The 26,530-nt window shown below is 41.1% G+C and overlaps 1 protein-coding gene across 1 annotated transcript; it reads right to left on the reverse strand.

Annotated features, from left to right (window-relative positions):
- LOC137853807 (potassium channel subfamily K member 17-like) lies at positions 1-26,436 on the reverse strand. Its single transcript, XM_068676583.1, has 5 exons — positions 25,955-26,436; positions 14,832-14,946; positions 6,341-6,507; positions 5,599-5,767; positions 1-2,705 (listed from the first exon to the last, which is right to left on the reverse strand). Exons 1-5 carry the CDS (start codon positions 26,162-26,164, stop codon positions 2,410-2,412), a joined length of 957 nt encoding a protein of 318 aa, XP_068532684.1. The 5' UTR covers positions 26,165-26,436; the 3' UTR covers positions 1-2,409.
- Between the last annotated feature and the right edge of the window lie 94 nt (positions 26,437-26,530).

Consider the following 26,530-nt stretch of genomic DNA (forward strand, 5'->3'; position numbering starts at 1 on the left):
TGGTGTTTGGCCCATTTATTTCATATTTTTTAGGTGATCTGTGACACAAACAGGCAACTTGCAGCTCTGGAAAATCAATAAGCAGTTCAGATAAGCCTCCTGTTAAGTATGCTGTATCAGAGAGTTAGTGGCACAACTGTGCTGGTGAAGAGCTGCTGGGCAGCTGTGGAAGGAAGTGAATCAGCATCGTTTTCTGGAGCAGATATTGAGTCACTGAGATCCAGCCACATGCTTCTGTTTGTTGATGAACCCTTACGCACAGTGGAAGCAGTGAGATTTATGAAGAATTACTGTTTTTTCCCTTTTTTGGGGACCACTCCTAGAGTTCCTCTTCCTCCCAGTTCTCAGAATTGTTAGCTGTTCTAAGGCAACTGTTTGCACTTCGGTGGGACTGGGGTGCCTAAATCTCTAATGAATTTGTGAATACCTCACCCACAAACTACAAACACATGGGAGTGTTGAAGCAGATTAGATTCATAAAACAGACGTCCAAATTGACGAGAAGAAACTCTTTTCAAGCCAAGTCTTCTTACAGAAGAGCAGAATTGGTAGAAATCCCCAGAGCCTGTGACATTTCAAATTAAACATGGAATAGATTTAGCGTAGCCATTCCCATCGTTTGACAGTAGAAACTCCTACCACCTTCTAGGCATTTGGATTTTAAGATACAAATTTATTTGCTGAGTTTCGCACCTGGAAGAAGGTGTAAAAGATATGTATAAAAGGGCATAATATTTTATGCTGTGTGACCTTGATTCACTTTGGTTTAAAAAATACACTTTGGCCTTTACTGTGGGCCAGCCCATTATGGACTTAATAAAAAATACATTGTGTATCTTTTTCTGTATAAAAATACATTGTGGTGTCCGTCACTGAAAATAAACAAGACAAAACATAGGAGAAACCAAAAAGATCATGCAGAAGGCTGTTAATGAATTACCCAATGTTCAAAAAATTCAGTTATATTTATTTTGCATTGATTTTCCAACTACAATCTGAGATTTCCACTACCTCCCTCTTGTATCTCGGCTGCCTATTGAAACAGTACTTGAGAGAGCATTTATTACTACAGAGTCGGCAAAAGGCTGATGATGAAAAGGCTGAGAGACCAAATTTGATCTAGCAAATTCCTTTCCTGCATTTTCTTCTATAATCGGTTTTACCACATACCGACACTCAGACTGGCCTACTCAGGGAACTATTTTTTTCATGATGCATGTTCCAGAACTTATCTTCTGAAAGACTGCAAAATTTTTATTCACTGCATTGCTGGGAGTACAGCTATGTATATTTCTAAATCTTGAGCCTTATACCCCAACAGGCTGTGCTTTCTACTCATTTTTTTCTCTCTGTGTGGAATGTAAGTCCAATGCAGAAGCTTAAGGCTCACTCAAATGCTTCCTTCTGGTTTATTACCATGGTCAAATTTTTGAAGTTAATGCTCTAGGATGCAAGTAGCACAGCAGGAATACGAAAATAAGAACAGATACAGGTATATAAACAGCAGCAGGAGTTAGACTTGTTGGTTCTTTTAATCTCTTGATCAATGTTAAAGGTGTTTCAGTCTGTTTCTAGATTAAAATTGCCCTTGCTAACATTGTCCACATGATAAACCTGGAAACATGGGCACTTAGAACTGCCTCTAGTCCTCCTTTTCTGGTTTCCAATACAAGAAAAAGAATAAATGCACCCAAATAAGCTGTTGCATTTAGCTGATAACATTTGGTTTACATAATACTTTACAAAGGATGATCCTGCAAAAATTCTGTGGTAAAGAATACCCTAACTACCTACCCTCTTGTTAATGGACCTTTGATGTAGAAATTTCCCTAAGAAAATTGAACATTTAATTACTATTTGGCACTTCTGCATGCTCTGCCTCATTGCCACCCACCTACTAATGATCAGGCAGCAGAAATACATTACCACCTTTGACAAGCACAAGCACATAGGTGATGAAGCACACTTGCAGTCACTGCCAGGTTCTTTAAAATAAGATTCTTCACTGTGCCTTTTGGCAACATAGCATTTGCTTCCTGTATTAAATGACACTTCCTTTTCTAGTTGAGGTATTTGCAAAATGCCCTACATACAATTGGAGGCTTCAAGAACTTTGCACGCAAAGAAAAGGACAACGGGTAGTGCTGGGTACAGATGTCAAAATTTACCTCATATATGGGAGGGTAGGTATTATCTATATAAACCTACTTTTGGTTAACAGTCCTGTCAGTAATTCTTGGTGGTGCTGTAAAAGAAATATTTTGTTACTATTGTTCAATTCAGAATAGAAGCATTTCAGACTCAACAAACAGGTCTGCATCCCCGTGTGAACATCAGCTCCATTCCCACATTTCTAAGCAGTGATCTCTGGTGCACTGAAATATAAGACACCAATAGTATGTTTCTTCTCTAAAGTGCTTCTGCAGGAGCTGTGTGGATGTGACATTCATCTGGTCCTTTTGTTTCTGTGTCTTTGTCATTGCGGCTCTCCACATCATGAAGTCCCGTCATACTGTTTTTGCCATCATCCATTAAGTCTTCTGCCAACTCTGTGCTCTTCTTGTTACACTGACAGAAGTCACTGGAGCTCTCCAGTAAGTTGATGCAAAATTTGATAACCAGTGCTAGCCAGGCCATCCCAAAGAGGATCCAAAGAGAGATTACATTCTTGTACCAGACTGGATAGGTGCGGTCTGGGTTCATCCCTACAACAGAATCACCCAAAACATTTCTACATTGAATCAAGACTTACCTCAAAGGAGGCATTTAATGTAAAGCAGAGACAGAGGACAGAAATACGACCTAATATTAGTGATTTCTATATAGACCCAGGAACTGCAAAGACTACCCATAAAAAAAAAAATTCAAAATTAGACTATATTAAAGAGAAATTGTTCGCTTATTTAAGTTCATAGTTTCTTTTCTCCATTTATCACTCAGCTTTACAACATTATAGTAGTATGTAACAGGGGCTCCCTGCAAGCAGAGAGGTAAGCAGGTTTTATGTACTGGTGTACATACCTTGTTAAGCCAGATGTGAGTGAGTCTCTAAGAGAGGTAATGACCCAAACAGTACTAAAATCTGTAACAACTGAGCTTTGGAAGACAGCTTGAAATTATGTTACCTCTGCCTGATTGCTCAATTTGTGATCCTCTTGGAGCAGTCATATTTTTGGTTACAGTTCCCCAATGTTTCGTGGAAAGAGGCTCCTATGGGCTAAACTGGCAACCATAGTAATATAAAAAAATAATAACAGAGGCAAAGGAAAGGAATGAGGAATGAGTTTAGTCTTATGAAGTGTCTGGGTAGCAGGCTGGGGCACATTAAAAACTAAGGAAAGGTACAATGCACAAACTAGAGGCAGTAGAGTCTCTGCATCAGCTTTTTCTCTACTGCTCGTCAAATCCTGTTATTTATTTTCCTTACCTTAAAAATGTTTGTCACTTTATAGCTGAATACCTGTAGCATGGCAGATACTACAAAGCACCTGATTCTTCTAGGACAGAGCATGAGGAGTTAACACGTACGACATGGTGCCTCTGTACTCCTGAAAGTCACACCCTGTCCCAAGTTGCAATGAAACTCACACATAGGGCTGGGTTGAAACAGGACATCCACAGAGGCAGGTATTTAGGTGTTTATCATCTGTGACCAGTCCGATGTAGTAATCCTATCCTGTCATTGCCTGCACAGACCAGCAGGTTCCAAATTGTGGTCCATGAACTGTTATGGTCTACAAGATTATGATAAGCAGTAACTGGTCAGTGAAGCCTCATTAAATTATTTGCATTTGGTATTATTATATAATACAGAATACATTGTACATATTCTATATACATTGTAGATATTTTCAGTATAATGGAACTGCAAGGCATTTTGAGGTTGTCACTAGTCACTGATAAACCTTTGGGAGCTACCAACCACTTCTGTGGGAACTACTCTTTGGGCTGCCTTTCTATATCAAGGTGAATTTCTGCCAGAAGTATTATATTCAACCTTCAAACAAGCACCTTTCATCAGTGCTAAATTCAAAGGCATAAAAACTGTTAGTTTCTAAATAATAAATGAAAAAATAGAGAAAGACTATTTGACTCTTCCAAAGAGAATGCTTTATCCACAGAGATCATCTGTGTGCATCAAGGTACAATCTTGGGGATGAGAAGATCAGTAGTTTAGGACCTATGTGGCACAATGCTTCTAACAGAAGGACTTACTCAGTGTGTAAATTAATAGTGTTCAGGGCCAGTAAGAGATGCCATGACAATATTACTAAATAAAACAGGCTAGGGACCGCTTTATAACTTCAATTCTAAGTGCCACAGCCTGGCTCATGTTTCTCCCGAAACTGCAGCTGTGTCTAAAGGGAACAACAGGGCATGTGATATCCCTCAGAATTTACCTGGCCCAGAACAGTGCCAGAAATCACAATAAGAGGGAAACAGTGTGACAGTCACAAAATAATGCATGAACTCATGCTCTGGCCTTGCTTAGTTTTATGTAGAGACAAACTACAAACACAAGATTGTAAGGCCAAAATGGTCTGTCCTCTACATGCCACAGGTCACAGACATGTATTCACTTATTCCCATATGAACCTAGTCTATCTATGCTGGTATGCTAGTTACAAAGGTACCACAAAGGTGAAGGTATGCCTGGAAGTGAGAAGATGTACTAGAGAAGAACTTCAAAAGTAGTTATCAGGAACTGAGAGAAATAAACCTGCTGCAGTGCAGAGTTCAGAAGCATCTATAAAATGCTGAAGTGGCTAGCTTCTGTTAAGCTCCATTTGAATAACCTTACCCAAGATAACTTGATTCAAGCTAGTTAAAGCATGTCTACACAAGCTCTAGTCATAACTTTGACACGCTATAAACAAGTTCTATGGTAACACCACTAAATTTTCTAAGCACCGAGCAAGCACTATGAAGAAATGAATATAAAGAATCCATAGTAAGGTGTTTATGTCTTTCTGTTTCCCAGGGATCCAAGGGTGCATGTGTTTCTATAATCAATTTCTTGTTAATGAGAAAGTCTTTATCAAAAAGGTGTGCACTGTGTTTCAGCAAATGTACCAGACGTGGGTCCAAACCCATTTCCTCTGACAAAGTGTTTTGGCAACGAAAACTACACTGTGCCTGGTGCCTGACAGTCTACACCAAAGTGACTTAAGTTGCCTTTTAGAAAGCAGTTGTCTGGGGTTTTGACAAAGGAAATGTTCACTGTTTGATAATGGTAATGAAAAGTAGCATCTGCTTAAAACTGAACACCACTGGTGCACTGGTGTGCACCACATGCGCCATCAGCAACTGCTGTGATTAAGAATAGCACTCCAGTCTGGCATTGTACTCATTCAAGAGACAGATCACCTGAATGCTGGAAGATTACTCATTGACATGGAAATGATTGCTTTGTGCTTTCACATGTGGCATTTCTATCTGAGAAATCGTGTCTTCTCCAACCTGTCCAATACTTACCTACCACAACAAATTTATCATCAGGTGTGTGGAATGCTAACAGTGTAATATTGCCAATTTGATAAGCCACACTTTTTGCTTTGATATTGAGTAGGTGAAAACAATGAAATTGGAACTACTCACCAATCACATAATCTCCAAACCCAATAGTGCTGAGAGTAATGAAGGAATAGTAGAAACCCTCTTCATAAGTCCAGCCTTCTTTGTCAGAGAACAACAAGGGAGGTAGCAGGAGGAACAATAACAACCCAGATACTAGTGCACAGGTCTTCATCAGCAGGGCAGCTTTTATCTAGTAAAACAGAAAAAAAAAAAAAAAAAAAAGAAAAAAGACAAGACTTACAAGGTGGCATGGAAAGTAGAGCTCACTTTCTGGTTGAAGATGATGTCGGACTCCATAAAAACACAAACATTCAGCACATTCCACTAGAATAAACGGGATGGCTCTTCCAGTCAGCACACATTGATCATTACTTTAATGAATCCTAGGTTCATGACATTTTAAAACCTATTTCACAAATATTCCCACATAACCTACATATGTAATTCTAACCACAACTGATGATAAACAAACAAGCTATCTCAGAATGGGATATCCGTGAATGGCTCTATGGCTCTGGCAATTCTGTTACTGTAAGGGAAGCCATTCATCACAAAAGTTCCATCATTTAGTAAATGGCCTTATCTGACACCTTATAGGGATGTCATAAACTAAATTTATTTATTTCCGGTTATTCCTGAGTATTATTGCCTTTTTGGCCAAGAAGGTAGGCAGGCTGTCTTTGTTAGTCAGAGGGTTCCAAATACCAGACAATGCTATTTGTCTCCTGAGCTTCACGGAGAAGCATACCTGGTCACTGCTTACCTTCCAGCGAAACATCTCCTCCAGACGATGGGCACAACGCTGAACCCCCAGCAACATCACTTGCCCGATTTCATTCAGGAGGACAAGGTTCAAGGGGATCCCAAACAGCGCAAACAAGATGCAGAAGATTCGACCAGCCACAGTGCTGGGGCTTAGGTTCCCATAGCCTGGACAGAGAGGAATGAGGTGTTAAATCTACAATGTTCCTTGCTTGCTCTCCTCCCCTAGAGGGGGTGAACCTCCATCTTCTACAAAAGTTAGAGAAGGTCACTGTTCCAAAAGGACCTTTTTTTATAAATAACTGTAAACTACATCTATTGTTTGTCATATCCTATTGTAGGCTGGAAAATAACATTTCTTCCCCTGGCAATTTTATTTAGTTCCTTTTCCATTTACCAGTGAATTTCCTCTCTCCTACCCACTGCCCTGGCTAGGACTTGACGTAAATGCAAAACTTCCGTTTAGTTCAGTTTTTGTAAGCATTGTTGGCATCAGGTTTGCTGGTAAATGATCCTGCATGGCTGTCAGATGGTCTCTGAATCAAAACAATACTGTTTTAATAATATCTTTGTCCCACAGGACTACTGAACTTACCACTGCCTCCTTGCTTACAATCCTTTTTGTGCCACAAGTATCAAATACTCCTTATTCTTAAATTTGTTTAAGTTGTATTCTTAAATTTGTTAAAGATGTTTGCCATGAGCCAATAAAGGCAAACAATTTATATATTTAACCTGAGTAAAAAACTTCAATTTAAGATATAAAGAAAAAAATGCATTTGAAAGTTTGGCATCTTTTTCCAATTGCACCAACTGATCTAATGAAAGATACCAACTAGCGAGCATAGCTTTGCTTATATCATGGCTCAGACAACCATGGCTTCAACAACAACACTGCAATATTTGTCTTTATTCTCCACATTTTCTCTGTAAAATACCCCGTGAATCTGTAGACTTACAATTCTGTAATTTCAAGTGTTTTATGCCATGAGGAAAATCAGATCTAATTTTATTTCAGAGGCTGCTTTAAAGAAGAGGAAAGGACTAGCACATGAAGAACACCTGAACAGTGAATTAATTAATTCAGGGACCTTGACTACATTTTAGTATCACCTTCACTCCTTAGCAATTTTTGTATCTCCATATACAAGATTGACATAACCTGGCAAAACTTATCTCTTTGCCATGAATAACACTAAGTCCTCCTAGCAACATATAGCTTTTGGCTTGGTGGAAACCTGGAGGTGCTCCCACCAGTGATGCCTTGTTAATGTGCTTGCAGATGGTGTAGCTCTGGGACAAACGAGCAGTCCCCAGGAGGGAGAGGTCCAAGGGCTGGGCTCTGTACATGAGAAAAGTGGGCACAAACACCCACCGTTGGCTACACAGGATCCCATTCCTTCAGTAATCTCCATCCAATGCTGACTGCAGTAAGCCACCAACCAACTACATAGAAAGAAGTGCCACTATGTGATTTCTACACATTCTGCACCAAGCTTTGTGCTGAGAAAATCTCTCACCATAGGCAACTCTACAAACAGTTAATTATGCACATAGACTAGCAAACTACCCCCAGAAGAATGTCTGGCAGCAAACTGTTCTTCAGTATGTATTTTCACCTCTTTTCTATCCCAACAAATTCTAAACTTTACAATCTGGATGGCTTCCCCTCCAATAACTTTAGGTTTGAATGTTTTGTAAGTCCCTGTTTTTAATATACACGGTAACACACCAAAGCAATGCCTCCAACAGCCTGTGCCTGGGAAGGGGGAGAGCCCCTGGGAAAGAATGGGATGCTGTTACGTAAGTACAGGTTGTTTTGAAATGCAGTCAAACAAAGGGTCTAAATTAAGACCACAAAGCAGCCTTAATACCAATGCCATGTTCTTTACTTATGAGTAACTCTACGCTTTCATGCACTACCCCCTCTCCATGTAATTGCTGACAGTCATTTCTGCTGGATTTCAGCCTTTCTAGACTAACAGGTGTGAGACACAAAGGCAAGTAAATCAGACAGATGTTCCCATGAAAATGAATTTGAGGGATACGTGCCTTATGTGATCCACGCCACACTGACTATGCCACATTTCAGTGGGGTTCTAGTTTTCCTCTTTCAGGATATTTAGGATGATTTGCAGGTTGGTCTGGACTGAGGGGACAGAGCAGGGCTGCATTTAATGTAAGGCTGAAATCTGAAAACGAGTCGCGTACACCTATGGACAGCCATTCCCAAGGGTTGTTTTCTTCTTCCCCTTCTATTTCAAGTCAACAAAGGCTGTGTAGAGGCTTGGGCAGTTCTTTTTGCCATAGCGTTCCAGGTTATCCAGCCTCTGGAGAAGAGGAAAAAAAAAAAAATCAAGAAAGGGAGGAAGAAAGGTCCGTAATCTCAGATCGCTGGATGAAGCACAGGATTTTGGGGACCCCACATAGTGCTAAATAGAGAGCATCTAAGGTTAAGCTGTACATCGCATTTAATTTAGAAGAGCAATGATGTAAGAAGATCCACTGTGTACAGGAAAGTCCAGCACGCCAAACGCCAGACCTGCTTTGCATATGTTTTATCTTGTGCCCCTGGGCTCAGCGGCTCAAGACAATTTCCTGAAGACTTGGTGAGCAGCTGCTGTAAACATGCCAAAAAATCCACATCCCATTAGCCTTTTAGACAGGATGCAAGGTTTGTTCAAACAGCACAGGAGACTTGAGATTACGTAAAATAGCTAGCAATTTATATCTGGCTTATGATTTACCTTTGTTTTTGGGCTAGACAAATAGGTATGAATATAGCTGTATGCGAACCTTAGTTGTTATAAACCTCAAGCAGGAATGGATAAATGGGAATTATTCTCTTCGGTAAAGGGAGTGAGGCTAATTGATGCTTTATACTGCTGTGGGTTATACATCAGATCTCCACCAGCTTCAAAGACCAAAACAAACTACAGTGTCAGCAGTGTCACATCCCTCACAGACCTGCTACTGGGATCTCACCTCGTGCATGCCTGCCCCAGGGGACACTGAGGGATGCTCACCAAAAACTACATAGATATCAAAGTGCAAGTGGTTTCACTGAAGCAGCAGGAGAAAATTCCTGTATAGGTGCTCTCATTTTGAAATAAAGTCCTACTTAATCCTCCTCAGAAGAAGCAAAATAAGAGTGTTTTAATTTCTAAACAATCACATCCACTTTTACTCATGTGCTTCTGTTACACACCTTCAGTAAATCCACCTTGATTTCCTACTACATTCCTGTGCATAATGGATTCAAAGGCTCTGAGTACTTGCTAAGGGGAAGAGACTGAAGTATGATTAATGGAGTACCAGTGAAATACCTCTCAATTCACATGGCAATATCCCACTTGCAAAGCGCCCAGTTCAGCAGATGTAACTGCTGCTTTCTGCTACTGACAATGGGTGGCTTGTTTGGCTTCAGTTCTCACTGTTCCTCCATAAAGGAGTATCTTAAGCAGAAAGTAATTAGAATGAAAAAAAATAATAATAAAAAAAAAAGGAAGAAAAAAGTGGGCTTTGTCAGTTGAAAATAAACTGCAAATTCACCAAATTTCAGCTGGGAAATAAACAGAGTTAGGTTGTCACAAAAAAGCCAGTGAAAAGTCACTTCTCTAGCCAGTACCTTTATCAGTGGTTTGTGCATTCAAACACGTTTTGGGGAGATTTTGGTTTCATTCTTTCTCCTACCTAACTGGATACAAACCATAACTTCACAAAGGAGTGTCATAATCTCAAGGTAACAGGCTGTTCTTGTGTAGGAGTAGGGAAGGGCGCTCAGCCTCACCTGTTGGCAGTATTTTGCTTGGAACACTCAAACACTCAGTGAAGCCTGGGAGCCAGGTACCTTGCCTTAGATGAGTGTCTGATCCACAGGGCTGTTGGGCAGTCCAGTGAGGGATGCCAGTGCTATGATTACGTTATTTTGCATTACACGTTTAACTACTCTGAGAAAGATGCTCCACTTGGCAGCTGAGGAGATCTCCGGTTAGCTACAATCCTGTTCTCCCAGGCACAGAAGGAAACTCCATACTCTCTCCTACACCCTCAGGTAGCTCTCAAACCACCAACCTCCTGGCAAGAAGTATACTGCCAGCTCCTCCCCTAACGCTTTTCAGAAGATCTAAACTTTTCTTTCACTTGTGCTCTTTAGAAGTAACCTGAATGTTTTAATTCAGGCTAAATGAGAGTTGCGTTCATGATAAATTCAAATGTTGCATTGAGTTAAAAATAAATATATGTAAATCCAATTTATATGGAAAAGATGTCAGTGGTGACAGAACCTCAGGAACTGCGTCCAATATGGGAAACTTCATTTTAATCCTGGTAGGTTGAACCAGTGGGTATGGGGGAGATGCTCATTGCTATTCATTTTAGCTGGTGCTGTGATAAAGTAGAGACCAGTAACTAATAGGCTAAAAACATGTTTTAGCAGAGTTATTTGGCAGTTTTGACCCTTTCCAGTTCCAGGCAACAGCAAAAACTGTTTGCAGACTCCTTGAACATATGACTCAAAACCTGTGAAAGATCAGGACAATGACTGAGATGACTACTGCAGTCTTCTGTTCATTATATTCACACTGTGTATACATTGGAGGCTGTATAGTGTGCTTAGTCCCAGTGGAACAAGATGGCACGTGGTCAGGAAAGCAGACTGAATTTGTCATTTCTCAGGAGGTAACTCAGAGGATGTTTCTGTGAGTGCGATCTTCACATCCCTCAGTGACCTCCCATGGACTGTTGTGTTGCATCCTATTCAGATGAGCCCCTACATCAGCTCTGCTGGTGCTAAGGGCAGGAAAAAGATCAAAAATCAAAGGTATGCTGTTATTCAATGGAGAACTCCTCTGCACATACTTGAGGGTCACAGAGGGTTTAAATGTAAAAAATGTCCGTAGGCTGTTATTCCACATTTTAAAGCACCTTGATGTCTTAAAGTAGTTAACTGGTGGGCTAAAGGGCACCATTCCACAGGAGCTCCATCACATGCTAGGCAGCAGTACAGAAGGTCAAAGTCTTAGAGACAAACTCTTGCTGGCCCAAAGCCCTATGCTGCTAGGAGTTCCACGACTTCCCAGCCATGAACTGGCTGTTCCTCCCCTCCAGTAGGAACCATTCATGCAACATACTAATTACCTGCAACAATATACTCAATATCACCCCTCACTCATCAACAGTCTGTTCCTTGCCTCTTTGTTAGCTCCTTCAGGGGGCTGCTGTAGGGAGCTTTCACACTGGGTTATAACCAGAGAAGGGAAGACAGAAGGAAGTCTTCACTTTCCTTTGTGCTGTGAGATGGTTTATTTGCTTTTACTGCTTTGTTTCATGTTTAAATTAATGCAAATGAATTCTGCTGTCAGAAAATGGGAAGGCAGCACTAGCTAATGGTATCCACTCACCTAAGATAAAGCAAGACAGTTGGGCTATGAGAGAACAATATTCTTCTGTCTTCTCTTAGGGTAGCACAGGTAACCTCAATCTAAACTCAGACATTTTCCTTCCATTTTCTCTGAAATCACACCACCCTGTGGTGGTATGACTTTAGGAACTTTAATCTTGTGACCCATTCTGAACTGGCTTTAACCTCCTCCGAGCTAACTAGGAAGAGAGTGAACAGGGAGGAGAGACTGTCAGTAAGGAATAAAGAAGTCTGAAGGATAAAACGAACAGCATATTGCTTTCTCTTTCTTTAATTTTGTTTAATAGTACGGCTCTAAGGGAACTAAGATAATTCTCTAAGATATTAAAGAGAGAAAATCCCTATAGAAAACCCTGCAGAAAATGAGATAACATACAGGATCTGGAGTGATGTAACAAGCAAATACAGAAAGGAAGGATGCACAACAGTGGGGAGATTGAATTAGAGAAGGCCAGGACTGCCAATCCCACATGATCAAAAATTATAAATGCAGTTCCATTCAAATTATGAAACTGGCCAATTATTATGCAGGCTTTGGGGCACTTTTGTTTCATACACATCTCTTCTTGGAGACTTCAGGATTGGAGTACCAAGTATGTCCAGACTGCAGGTCAGCACCTTACTACGCTTTCTAAGCAAAACTCATGTACTGCTTTTAATCGCTACTGAAAATTGATGAGGCTCTGATTTAAATGGAAGAGGGGGATAACATAGCATAGAAAAGACCACATCCTGAGTCACAGGGATATAAACTGTGTCACTGGGGAAAGCAGGTAGTGTCCATCACCTGGTGTCAATGGGGGAAAGAATCTGTCATCTCTTCCTGTAGCCTAAAGAGAGTTCTGGTGAGGACTTCAGAGAAACATGAAAACCTCACCACAACCTTCTTAAGAAACACTTTTCCACAGTGTCAGCTCCTACACAGCTGTGCCTTCTGCATGAAGCTTCGTACTGTGAATCACTCTGCTGAACTCCACTGAGGTTTTTTTGAGAAGAACTTTGTCTCTTTGCTTGACATCACAAAATCAGCCTTATTTTTAAGCCAGGCAGTGATGTCTGAGTCAATGAGGCTGCACCAGCTATTATCTCAAGAGCTTGCATGAACTTGCAGAGGATTGTTAACTTAGACACAAGGTGGTAGAGGTCTGTGAGGCTGTGTGGTATTCCCTTCTACAGCATACTGTCATCTACAGAGTGTTAAGACACTAACCTGTATACAGTTAGCAATTTAAATTGGAAAACAAAGAAACAAAACACAGAAAATCAAAGGCCTGGAAGTCGAAAGTTCTCTGTGTAGAGATGAACAATTGCAAAGTTATTAGCAAAGTACCTAGAATCACACTAAAGGCTTTAAAACAATAAGATAAAAGTAGCTATAACACTTCGTGCTTTTGTCCCCTGATATGAAGTTCTCCCACTCCCCCACCCCAACTCTGGGGGCAAGAAGCCTACTAAAATATAAAAGGAAAAAGAACAGCTTAGGCTTTCACAGGGTAACAGCCAGAAATGTTTAGTCCAGATCTCTGCCAACATCACAAAAAGCCCTTATATTTTAACATGACAAATTTGATTCTCCTTAAATGTGATTAATTTAAATTAGACAGTTTAGAATTTAATCAGGATTAACTATGGAGGCAAGCAAAGCAGCTCTAGTCAGATACTGCTTTGTACTGGAGGCCAGAAAGAACTGCCCAGGCTTTATGCTGGAAACCCACAGCCTCTGCAGCCCTATCTGATGAGGCTCCACTGCCATCATCTGGTACAACCCGTACCTGGTAGTAAGACACACCAAACAGAACAGAATGTATGCAAGAAGAGCAGGGCTGAAAGATGCTCTGGATCACAGTAATTTTATTTTATTTTAAGCAAAGCAAAAAAAACCACAATGTCCTCTGTTAGCTCTTGTTTTGGGGCTTAATGTTCTGAAGTCAATGCATCTTCAATAACTACCAGAAATAAACCTAAATAATGTTCTATGTGGGTGCACAAAGAAAGTTCTGAATCTAAAATGTATTTGAAATTGAAGAGAACTGACAGATGTGACGTAGATGAGGAGAACTGATTTTTTTTTAAATGGATTCAACAGCTATCTCACAACATCCTCTTCCCCCATGTTTTTTTGTAATACTGTGTGAGAAAACATTTTTATAATACATAGTGAGAAAAGATGTCAGGGCAAGTTACTAATGGTTTTGGTAACTCGTGACATGCACTATCAATAATTATTAAGTATGGTGTTACCTAATGCAGATACTAAATCCATTTTATTGTTTCCATTCTCTACCTCCCCCCCTCCCTTCTCATCACTCCTTCATAGCTTCACATTACTCATTTGCTTGGAACTTGACTTAACTGAATTGTTTCATTTATCCAACTATGGGACTTCAATCTACACATGCAGGCCCTCAGCCAACACAAGTAGAAATAAGAAAGAATAAATCACAAATAACACATCCAATGATTTAGCATTCAATATTATGTGTTTTTCAAAATCCTTTCTTCTTCTTGTAACACAAAAAAGCTCATTTCAATGTACGATTCATCTCCTACATGTCAGACAGCACTAGGCTTGGGAAAGAGATAGAAAAGTATAGGGAAAGAGGTTGTGGGGTCTCCTTCCTCAAAGGTTTTTGAAAGCAGCCAGGACATGGTCCTGGGCAACCTGCTCTGGGTACTCAAGCAAGGGTTGGACCAGGTGACCTCCAGAGGTCCTTGCCAACCTCAACCACCCTGTGATTCTGAGAGACAGGAAGTATAGGTATTGCAGCACCCTGAAGTGATACTACTTCAGGACCAGAAAATTGAGTAACTTAATAGGGATATGCACTGAGCTAATTATTCCTGCATCTAATTAGAGGTCATTACTGCAATGGCAATAACAAAGCATTCTTAGTTCTAGGGCTAGTCTATTGCATGCTTACCCATTGCATGACATAGACAAACTATAGAGTGCTATGTTATAGACAAGCTATATTAAGTCCCATAAGGCTGGACAGTATCTGATAGCACACATCCTCATTCCTGCTCCTTTCCCACCTATAAGGCTGCCCTGTGAGTGGGGAACTCTTACCAATGGTGGTTATTGCAGAGATGGAGAAGAAGAAAGACCCGCTGAAGTCCCACCTGCCCAGGCTGGTGGTGTTTCCCTGGAGGGTTATGCCGCTTTTGTAGGCCTCAATGATACCCTGCAAAGAGACAATAACATGAGATCCCACAAACTCAGAAGAGCCAAAAGTCAGCATGCTTACTGTAAGCAAATGGCATCTACAGAATAACAGAAAGTTGCATGTGCACACGGTGGATCATACAGCTAAACGTGGAAGAGACTGGAGGGCAAGAGTTGCCTAGCGAAAGCCTCACCAGATAGTTATTGACTGCCCTACAGCATACAGGCTAGGAAAAGAAAGTATTTCCAGACAGCATATTCTAAAGGCAGAACCCCCAGAGCAGCAAGTTAAGGTGCATACATAAATGATACATGATGGATACCTTGCCTACACTGGGGTGGAAAGCATGTAGTGTAACATATGACAGAAACTACACAGAATGGCCAGCCCACTAGTATTGTGCAACCTGTCCCCACCTCACTACACCAAGTATGAATAAATGGATTGGATTAGTGGGACGCTCAATTCTGTTCAAACCACCTGGGAACAACTCAGATGTCATCATGGCAAAGTGTACAGAATTATGCCAAACTAAGGTAACAGACATTTTAACAGTGCCCACATGTGACTATGCATTCTCATGCCAATAAAGTTAATGACATTGAACCTACTTGTGTTGAAAACAATGTTAGTCACAGCACATACGCTAAGCTTTTCACACCCACAGACTAAAAATCTTTTGGAGGTGATTTCCTTGAATGCAAAGTGTAGTCAAGAATAAATAAAATTCATTACCTCTGAGAAAGACACACAGATACCCAACACTATCCCTACCCGCACTGTAAGACTGCTGATAAAGCTTTCATTGCTAATAAAAGGAAGCACTCTCAGGTTAGACTTGCAGCAGCTGCAAGTTTTACAAAGAAATTGTGGTTTGTGCATCCATCAAGCAAACCAGTGCCTCAAGCCTGCAAAGCAGCTTTGTCCCATTTTACAGATGAAGACATGCTATGCTGTAAGCAATTCCTGGTATCATACATGGCTGTGAATTAAAAGTAGTTTCTAGAGACTCAGTCAGCACGTTTATTATAAGGACCATTATCTTTTTTCTCCAGAGCTACTAGTTCTCACACTAAGAATAAGGAACAGCTCTTAAGAGCAACATACATTCTCTTCCAAGTAGAGAAACACCATTTGATAGTCATTCTCAGACTTACTTTCATTTACTCATAACTCAAGGCAATTAATTGCAACAATTCAGGTTTCATCATAACCCATGAAAGTCTGACAAAATGCTCTTCTGCTTTTCTCTGCACAAGATAGAGGAGAGCCCTTACTCTGAGAAGGACTAAGAATCAGATGCTATATTACATTATGCTTCCTTCAGTTAATTGCTTCCTTGAGTTGAGCAATACATTTAGAAAAAAAAAAGGGGGGGGGGGAGGGATGGGGAAGGAGGAGGAGGAAGAGAAAAGGAAGGGGGAGAGAAAGAGACAAAGATTTTACATCAGGAAGTCTCCAGCAGCAGGATTCATTTTGCATAGATTGCATGTAATTTCCACTTCTTCCACAGCCAGTGTCTGCACTGGGGTTCGTCAGGCTGTATGGGATGCAGACTCTGACCTTTCTCTGTTCTCCATGGTCTCTGATGATGTTTGACCTCAGGTTTAAGAGCAGTTCTGCAGTCAGGAATCAGGGTGCCCAAAAATATAAAATAACTCTCTAAATAAACCATATGCCAAGGGAGACACTAGAAATTTCAATAGATGACAGATCTGTATTTTCCCTTCTCCCTGTGAGAAACTACTGTCTAAATTTTAAGACAAAAAGCTTGTTATTCTCTCAAACTTTCCTTGTGTAGCCTGTCATCTCAGCAGTTCTATATATTTAGTCCTGAAGATGTATATACATGCTGGAACACCAACAGTCCAGCTCTCAGATAAATTACCAGCTTGGTTAGATAGAGGCATAAAGCCCCTCTGTGTACAGCATGTTTTGCATTCTTCTGCCTGTTGTCCTGCTGGTACAAGCTAAGAAGTTGACATCATTACATGATGCCAAGTTTTTAAAGCCAGAAACTTCAGACACCTTAACTCCAGAGAGGATAAGAAACTGTGGCTGAATTAGCCTAGAGAAATGAAAGTTTCTTCACATAGGAAGTGGAAATCAGCAAACTGCACAGGATGTCATGTGAGAAGCAAGTCACAGGAACCAAAGCATTAAGTGCTTAATTTCACATCACTGCATCACTTCAGTTCTGCATGGTTTAGGACAAGAGACTGTGCAGGTGTAAGCACCATGCTAGCTTTGCAGTGATTTCAACAGTGAAATGTCTGCACTGTGTTAACTTCTGAGGTAATGCTACTACCAGGAAATATAGAGTTTGTCTCAAGAGGTAGGCAGGTAGGCTCAAGCACTTGCAGTGAATGGCATGATGATCCTGCACTCACCTTTACGAGGAGGTAACATACAGCTCACTCGCTGGCATAGAGCAAGCACTGAGCCTGCAGTGCCCACTGCTTCTGTTTCTGGGCTTAAGGTACTTCACATACTTACAAGAGGTCTTCAAGAGCCTTCAGCAGTAATCCTCCGGCTAAGCATTTCTGTGTTAAATCTTGTTATCAAACATCCAGATAACATGGTTAACTGTGAGGATCACTGTGACTGTTACAACCTGATATGGGGATCACCGAATAATCAAGAAAATCAAAACCACTTGAATATACTGTTACTCCCAGGAGAAATGTCAAGTTGAATAGTGGCAGGATAATAGAGCTACTGCTGCAACCCTGAAAGTGGAGGATTCTTAGAAGGTGGAGAAAACAATACTAACTTTTTTTTTTTTTAAAGTAAGACTTTTATTACAATATTCAGAGACAACCTCTGATTCACAGCAACAATGTTGGAAAAATAAAAATTTATTCTCCTGAGAAGAGCAGAAGTGATGGAGTTTACAGATGTGCCCATATAGGCAGATTTGTGAAAGAAATTCACAGATGGCTATTAATACACAAAAATTACCTCTGGCACTGCAAGTTATTGGATCGCAAACTCCTGGAGGCTGAGGAGGCCGAGAAATATCAGTGCATACTTGCACTAATTTAACAGGCTTCTCTAGGCATCTGCTTTTGGTTACTTTTTTCACACAAAAAAAAAAATAAATTAAAAGTAGTTTGTCATTTTGAGAGAACACATAGGAGAAACACAGCTAATAAATGATCAAGTACAACAGCTGGATTCTCCCTGCTTTTCTCATTGCAAAAGCACCACCCCCCAAAAAAAAAAAAAAAAAGTATTGGCCTGTGGGTGCAAGAACCGAATCACATACATTAGGTGACATCTGCTAGGTCTCTTTAGCCTGGCTTTGAGAACCAGACATTTCCTGCTTCGCTTTACATTGATTTGGTGGAGAAATACTAAGGATTTTTATTTTTCTTTTATTTAGGATAATCATTTATATGGTGTCTTCTCTAAAACCTGATACATTAAAAGGTACCTAGTAGAAGCAGGGTTTCAAATCCATTTTTCAAAAAAAGTGCTATCTGCTTGACCTAATATACTAGTCACCATCACCAAATACTTGAACACAATCCATCTTGAACTTGTGGGGTTTGGGCTTGATATTTTGGGAACTTAAAAGGTCATGCATGTAACTCAGAAGTATAGGAAGGAAACTGTGGGTGGTTAAAATAGTCAGAAAAAAAATAACCCAGAACTCAGTTCTGCTTTGGTTTTTACAGACAGACAAGCTACATAACATAGGAAAGTAACTTTTTTGCACTTATTTCCCCCCCTCTAAAATAATCATAGTAACTTGTGAGTCACAGGGTCTACTTTGCTGACAAATCCCGTATGTATCATATTAACCCTCCTATAGAGGTTTCTGTGGAATTGCTATAGGATTTATAAATGATGAGCTTTTATATTTTTGGTCTTCACGAGTCAATGAAGCTTTGGAAGCTGCCACATTTTTTCGTGAACTAGGCTGCTCTGTTTCTTGATAGTACCACGCATGTTTCTTGATAGTACCACGCAAAGCCTACTTGCATGGTCAAGTCTCATCGCAGCTGGCAATTAGAAAACAGGCACGACTTAAACATTTAAATGTAGATGTCTGTCCCAACACCTCTGTGAAAAAGCATGCTTTTGGTTACTTACATTTGGCCTCCACCTTGGTTTTACTCAACCACGAGCTCTGAAGTTTTCACTTAGGAACATCACAAACTAATACTTGCAAGTGCACCCTTTATGTTAGATCATTACATCCCACTACAAATTAAAGCCGAGTTTGGTGTGTCCTTCTGCAGGGAATTCCCTCCTTTAATTCAAGCCCACTGGTAACTCCATGAGGAAGCTGTGGATTTCTGCTGACTCTCTTGTCTAAAGTGCCTCAGACGTAAACTTATTTTAGAATGGCAATAACCTTCTTTCCTTCTCTCTATTCAGTTAGAATAACCATTGCTGGTTCTTCCTCCAGGAGCATCCAAAAACAACAGTGTCCCAACTTCCTTATTGCGGTTAAAGAAACACAAATAAAAATATATAAAATCACTGCTTCATCCTGCCTTTCAGCCCTTTTCAGCTTTGGGACTATTTTCACAAATGACTGACACTGAATGCTTCACTCCTCCCGTAAAACCACTCCACAGAGTTTTGCCCCCCAACAAACTCAATATAGCTATAGTCATACCAGCAAAAAATAAGATACCTGTTTGAATTACACTTCCAATAAAGTTTTTACTCTTCAGAGAAGAAAAAAAAAAGTGAGGAATAAGGTAGCCTACGTAAATACCTCCAGAAGCTTAATACCCACAGCCTATGGAGTAGATTTCTCTTTCAAAATTTCTGAGCTACATCTTCTTCTTTCCCAGAAAAATGCAGGTTTATTCATTTTTCGTTTGCTGTGGAGTCACTCTTGCCTTCAGCCACATTTTTTTTCCTCATTCACCATGTGTGCTGTGTTATCAGTTCTGGGCAACTCCCGGCTTATCCACTTCCTCTTTTCTAAACCCTCTTATCACACGTGGGCCCCTCTACCACCAGCTTGTAGCTGCAGCACAGCTTCTGATCTGCAAGGGCTGAAAAACGGAAAAACATTATTTACTCTGACCTCTTTAATGCCAACTGAAAACTTCATTCTTCACCTCTGTGCTGATTCGGGTGAGTTGGGTACAGCTTTCAAAAAATGCACTTAAAGTCAGCAATAATGAATGAATGCATGCATGTGTATACATGAACCGAGACGCTGTCTTCCTCACAATCTTTACCTTCTCCAGAACATTATTCTTTGAATATTATAGAAATATTATAGAATATTATAGTGAATATTATAGAAAGAGAAGCATAAAGTTTACATAAAATGGTTAATCAGACTGACTCACTCTGATCTATCTGCCGCCCTCCTTCCCCCCCCAGAACCAATAATAAGATATAAAGTGACACAGGGAAACAGGAAGCCATGGAAGATCATGACCATTCAAAGGATACCCACAAGAATTCCTAACTCTTCCTGGACTACATGTATGCTCAAAATTTCTCTCATATTTCCAGGCAAAAGCTTTTTACTGGAGGAAAGTATCATGGAAGGAGTCATACAAATGATCCTTTTATAAACTATAGTTCTAGTCACTGTTGCTGTCCTTGTGCTTCTGAACTACAGCATTTTGGCCAGAGTTCACTGTAAACTTGAGATATCTTCATAGGCAACAGCAGCATTTCCTAATTGCATTTGGAAGCAGTTCTCCATGAAGACAAAAAAGCATGAGAAGTGACTGGAGTAAGAAACTTCACTCCCACGTTTAGTTGAAGCATACACATTCTTATATAAAATCACTTTCTCCTCTCCAGAGAGTATATGGCCTCCTGAAAGCTGTATAATTTCAGATTGTAAAGGTGAGGAAGTGTCTATCAATGAGGGAAAGGAGGCATTTCCAAGGCACCAAACTACCATTTAGATAATGACAAAATATAAACTCACAAACATTGCGCCTCAGAAATTATGTGTAATATTTATATATAAGCACTCATTTACTTTTCACAGAATACCAGCTGTAATCAGAAGGAAATATTAATGTTAATCTTGTCTCAGATTGTGAGGACAAGGGTCAATTAACTTCAAAAAAGAGGTTATGGATTGCACCATTCCCAGCTATGAGCTCTGGTCCCCTGTTCTGGCCTGGAGTGGAAGCTTACTTGAATTCTGACCAAAAGAAAAGCAGTCACAAGATTCATTACGGATGCTGGATTATAGACTCCAGCTGTTTTCTTTAGACTTTTACTGTCAGTGCTGGGTCTGCACTAAGGTTTCTAGAACCCACATAGGCTTCCTTTTCTAAGGGGAAGGATCGAGAGATGCAGTAAACAATGCCACAATCACTGCTACCCTGAACCACTAATGCTTTTTATGAAAACTAAGTTTTTATATTTAGGAAGACAGTGCAGCATGATTCAAGGGCCAAAGCACTGTTATTGCTTCCCAAATCTAAGAACACAAGTGACTCAAGAGCAAATAGGACCTGGTACAAGGCGCTGCCTATGTAACCTACAGGACAGAGCACAGCAGGTTGTGTTACATCATCTCTGTAAAACTGAGAAGATCTTTCTCTAGTAGTTATTTTCCTTTTAGTTGCTTTAAAAAGGATGGGGATGGACTATCATGGAAAAGTAACTCTGAGAGCAACCTGCATCTTTAAACAGCCGAGAAGAAGTAACATCTCTGATAGGCACCCACTGTATTTAGATGTCTGCTGCTAGTATGGTGTCCCAAATCCGCCTTTTTAAATACAGGTACCTGACATTACATCATTAACCAGAAGACCTAAGAGTGAGTTGACTCACCAGAAACAACTGTGCATCCGTAGATTTTCTCCTTACCTTCCAAGAAGTCCAGCAATGTACCACTATCCTATTGTCCATCCTGCTTTATACAACAATTTCCTACCAATTTTTCTCTAACAACTTCTGTCAAATGCTAGCAGATAATGTAAGCACTGAACACAAAATGCACATACACTTGGTAACATAACTACACTTCTTTTTAATTAACAGTTAATTTTCTTCTTGGATATGGGTCTGGGCAAAAGTGTACTGGCTATAACTTAATCAAAACTGTAATTGATAAAAAAAGTAATGAGAAAGAGCAATTACAGAGGATCAACCTTGTGTCACCTGTGACAAGCCAATGGAAATTTTGACTAAAGTGGGCCTATAAAAATATCATTGCTCCACAAGAGAAGGATCAAATACTGCTCCATACAGTCCCTTATCGCTAGCTGGTGATCTCTGTTGCTCACCCCTTAATGGTCAACCAGTGCCACATCATCTGTGGACAAGATGACTTTAGTAAACTGCATTTGCAGGTTTTTATTTCCTGACAGCTGGCACAAAACTCTGCTGGTTCAATGTCAGCATAATCCAAAGTATTGATGAGGATCTTCCAGTCACGTGGGAGCTAGTTGCTCTTTTAATCATGAACTTCATGTGATTCTAGCTGTTGACTCTGGAGATAACAGTATCTAGGTCCACCTGCAGGCTTTCAGTTTATGGCCTGCCCTTTAGAATTAGGTCCTTTCCACTACACCTTCAATCTTTCCAGGCAGGAGTATTTTTAGCTCACCTTTGATCTTTTCCTTCCCAATTTATGTAAATGACACGGCTTAATTAGCCTCTTGCATCTACAATAGTAGAAAGTGGGTAGAATAATATAATACAGGAAAGAGCTGTATTAGGTGATAAGGTTACAGGGGAAAAAAAAAAAAAAAAAGGCAAGGACAGCATGAAAAGGATATCCCAGTAACAGCCCAACACAGTGCTGCAAGTCTGACCCTACACACAATCTTCTGACAAGAGAGATGTGGAAAAGCACAGTGCCTATAGCTACATCAGTGTCTAAAACTACTGACAATGCTGCAAGAAGAAGAACATGCTCAGGGGACAGCTCAGCTGCAGCAGTGCTATGTATACTCCTCCTAGGCAGTAAAACAGAGAAGCCCATCAAGCTGGGCAGTGTGGCTAGGACCTCTCTCCCACAAAGGTTAGAATAGGTCTCAGCTCCACAAGATGTGACAAAGCAGAAAGTGTCTTCTTTCTGTGCAGCCTCACTCATTGGACACTTTTGGAAAGGTTCGCAAATCTGTAATGAATATCATTCTTACCTGGTCTGCAACTCTTGGATAACTTTCCCTCTCCCCAGTGGAGTCCAGTTACTGTTCTTCACTGTACTGAGGGTTCATAATCTGAAATCTGCTTTATTGCATCTGCTTCTACCTTCTGCTGTGTAATTTAGAGTTTCCTTTGATGTGACCTCACATTTTGCCACATGAAGACCACCATCACATTTACAATAACAAGCCAGATACTGTCCACTTTGTATGTTACCTAATGTCTCTTAAGGATCTGTTTACTTTTGTTCTTGGTTAACAAGTGTTTGTATCATAGACTTTGCTTACAGTGTCAGAAAAACAGCCTAGGGTGAGATAGGTCAAACCCAAACATGTTTTCCTTGAGCAGATGTTACTGGGTGCACAGTAGAGGGATACGGGGCTGGAGTCTCTCAGTTCTCCTTTATGCTGTCCTTACTCTAGGCATAAGTGATGAAAGCCAAGAAAAATGCAAGTCAGTCTTCCCCATATGCACACACACACATTCATGTATGTACATAGTAACACACATGCATGTTTTTATTTTTTGCGTGTGGTTATACATAAGCCAGTTGCACGTGCTACCCTCAGTTATTTAGAAAATGCAGAACTGCAGAACCCTGCAGGGGAGGAGCCAGACAAAAAATAGCTGTGGGAAGCAGGGACCTACCACTACAGAGGTCATACACACAGTTCTAACACTCTCTCCTCTGCTGTTCAGTTTTTGTTGTTGGTCTACTATCTCCAGCTCATTCTCTCTTTTGTTTTGCTAATTAGAAAATTGCTTCCGACCCAGAATGATCTGAGCCACTGAAATAACAGGATGAGTTTTCTAGTTTAGCTACCGTGGCATGGTTTGTTTGCCTTTCCTCCTGCCCATCCTCACACAATGCTCTCATGCAAGCTCCTCAAGGCAGGAGCTCTCTGCTGCTTTCCATCTGCACAAGGGCTAGACGAGTAGATCTCCAGTTGCGGCTGGTAACTAGGAACTAAGCAATAAACAGGTTGTAAAATGATGTTTGTACATTGCTTCAGCAAACTGGGATTTTATTCCATATTGGCTACTATGCACTTTAAAATAAACATAGAGTTTAGAATTATCTATGATGAAAAGCCGTATGAAAATAGAAAGGAACTGCCAGTAATGTCAAAGCAATTAAAATTCACTCACTGCTTTATGTTTTCACACTCTTTATATGTCTTTCTTATTTGCAAATAATCAGCTGTGTATCTAGAATACAAACTTGTTATCTGAAGAGGGTTATTGATGCATTGCCTGATAAACTCTGTATTAAGCAATTTACTGTACAGGGATTTTTTTTCTTTTCCGAGCACACTTACAGTAAATGAGCAATGTGACATAGGAAATTAAAAAAGAGCACAGGAAAGAAGCAATCCTGTGGATTATTTATTTAAGATAAATTTCTCACTGTGAAAGTTATTGAAAATAGCACACAAAGCCATTCAAATGGACTACAGCTTCTCAAAGGAAGAATGCATGCACAGACATTCTATATAAAATGAAACAAAACTTTCTTTTAATGTACTCATCCAAGGCTTGCTGAGGTCACAATTAAATACTCACATGGCCCAATAAAGCAGGAGCTGGTCTGAAGGGATTTGGGTGGCTGTCCTAATCTCTTGCCTACCAGACAGCATGAAGAATTAGTAGAGGTCATCTTGCAGTAAAACAAACCACCAGAATGACATTGTAAAGACCTTTCCACCTACTCACTTGAGACTACTTCCTCTACTACCATCACCTCATTACTCTCATTCACCCAGAGAAATCCCTTGCAGCCCCATGGGCATTGAATGAAACTCAGCCTGAAGCTGCCTCCATGCAATGCCAGGCTGGTCAGCTCTGATGCATTTCTCACACCTCCCAGATGAATTATTTCAAAAGGCTATCTATATTCCTCAGCTGGAGCTGTACTCATCAGACAATATAAATAATAAGAGTAGGTACCATAGTAGCTTTCAAGGGACCAAATTTGAAGATTGACAATGCAATCTGCGCTTTCACTCTGCTACTGATTGCCATGGAGGATTTACCATCTAGAAAGTCAAAGGATGGGAGCCTGACACAGGTTCTCAGCACAGTTTTGTCTTACTGAAACTCCTGATAAGATTATCCGCTTGATGTGTTTCTGGTTTATTTATTTATCTCTGCCAGAGAAATTTAAAAAAGTGGTGGAAATATTTATCTTTTAGGTCTTTTAAGCTCTGATGACCAGCTACCATGCTTCCAGACACTACCAAACACCGCTAGCACCCTCCACCCCACTTTTTGTTTTTCAGTGCCTATTCCAGGTAGGCAGCACCCAAAAGAAGCAGCATATAACCAACTACCAGAACTCACTGATCTAGAATGGCTTGGGCAAATATTTATGACACTTCAATATTATAGATTATATTTTCTTTCTTTTTCTTTCTTTTTTTTTTAATTTCAAACAGAGAGTGAACGCGAAGGCCACTTTGCTCGTTTCTCTCATTTCTGTGCCACAAAATGTAGCCACTTGAACTTTGGTAAGATTGCATTTGGTCCACCTGTGTATTTTACAGCCATCCTGCAAACAACCTCAGAAACTTTTTGAGGTTTACATCTGCACTGCATTACCAGGATTTTTTTACTTCCCTTTAATTAACAGGCAGAAAACTGATGGAGGAGGAGAAGGTTTGACACCAACACAAACCCCAATCCAACTTACCACACCAAAGCCTTTCCATTAGAACTCATCACTTGGAAGCTGCCACAGGGTATCTCTAACTCATCCTTTATTACTTCAGCAGCAAGCCAGAACCGCCTGCATTTAACACCAGGTCCTACCCCACCACCACCACCTTCCTCCCACCACTTAAATCCCAACCAAAGTCGGCGGGGCCGAGAGAAGCCCTCTTGATAGCCCCCCTCTTGGTGGCCCAGCTCGGCGAGGGCAGGGGCTCACCTGGATGAGGCGCTGCAGGGCGGCTCCCCGCAGGCAGGTGTGGTTGGCGAGCAGCTCCCAGTGCTGCTGGAGTAGCCGCTGGGCTGCCTGCACCTCTGCCGGCCTCTCCAGAGCCTGCAGCACGCCGGCCCCCAGCCCCACGTAGCCCACATAGGCCACCAGCAGCACCGGCACCCCCCAGCGCCGCTGCCGAGCCTCCGCCGCCCCCATGGCTGCTGCCGCCGCCGAGCCGCCGCGGGGCTGAAGAAGCCGAGGGCGGGAGGAGACCGCGCCCGGCCGGCCCACGGCGCCTCCCCGGCCTCCGCCTCCTCGCCGGGCGGCTTCGAAGCTCCCTGGCCCCGGAGGTCCCTGCACCAAGGCCGGCTGTGCCCCGAGGGTAGTAAACGGGTGTCCCTGATAACGGCTGTGCCGTACAGGCGCTGGGAGGTGCCGCCCGGTTCTCCCGCGGAGAGCAGCAATCGCTTTGGGTGTGTGAAAAGTTTGTCGTTTACCTGTTTTGGTGCAGGGTGGGAGCTGAAGGGGAATAAACGCACTAAATTTCTGAGCGGGGTGTCTTTGATGTGCTGTCGGATGGTA

Source organism: Anas acuta, chromosome 3 (genome assembly GCF_963932015.1).
Source record: "Anas acuta chromosome 3, bAnaAcu1.1, whole genome shotgun sequence".
Classification (NCBI taxonomy): Eukaryota; Metazoa; Chordata; class Aves; order Anseriformes; family Anatidae; genus Anas; species Anas acuta.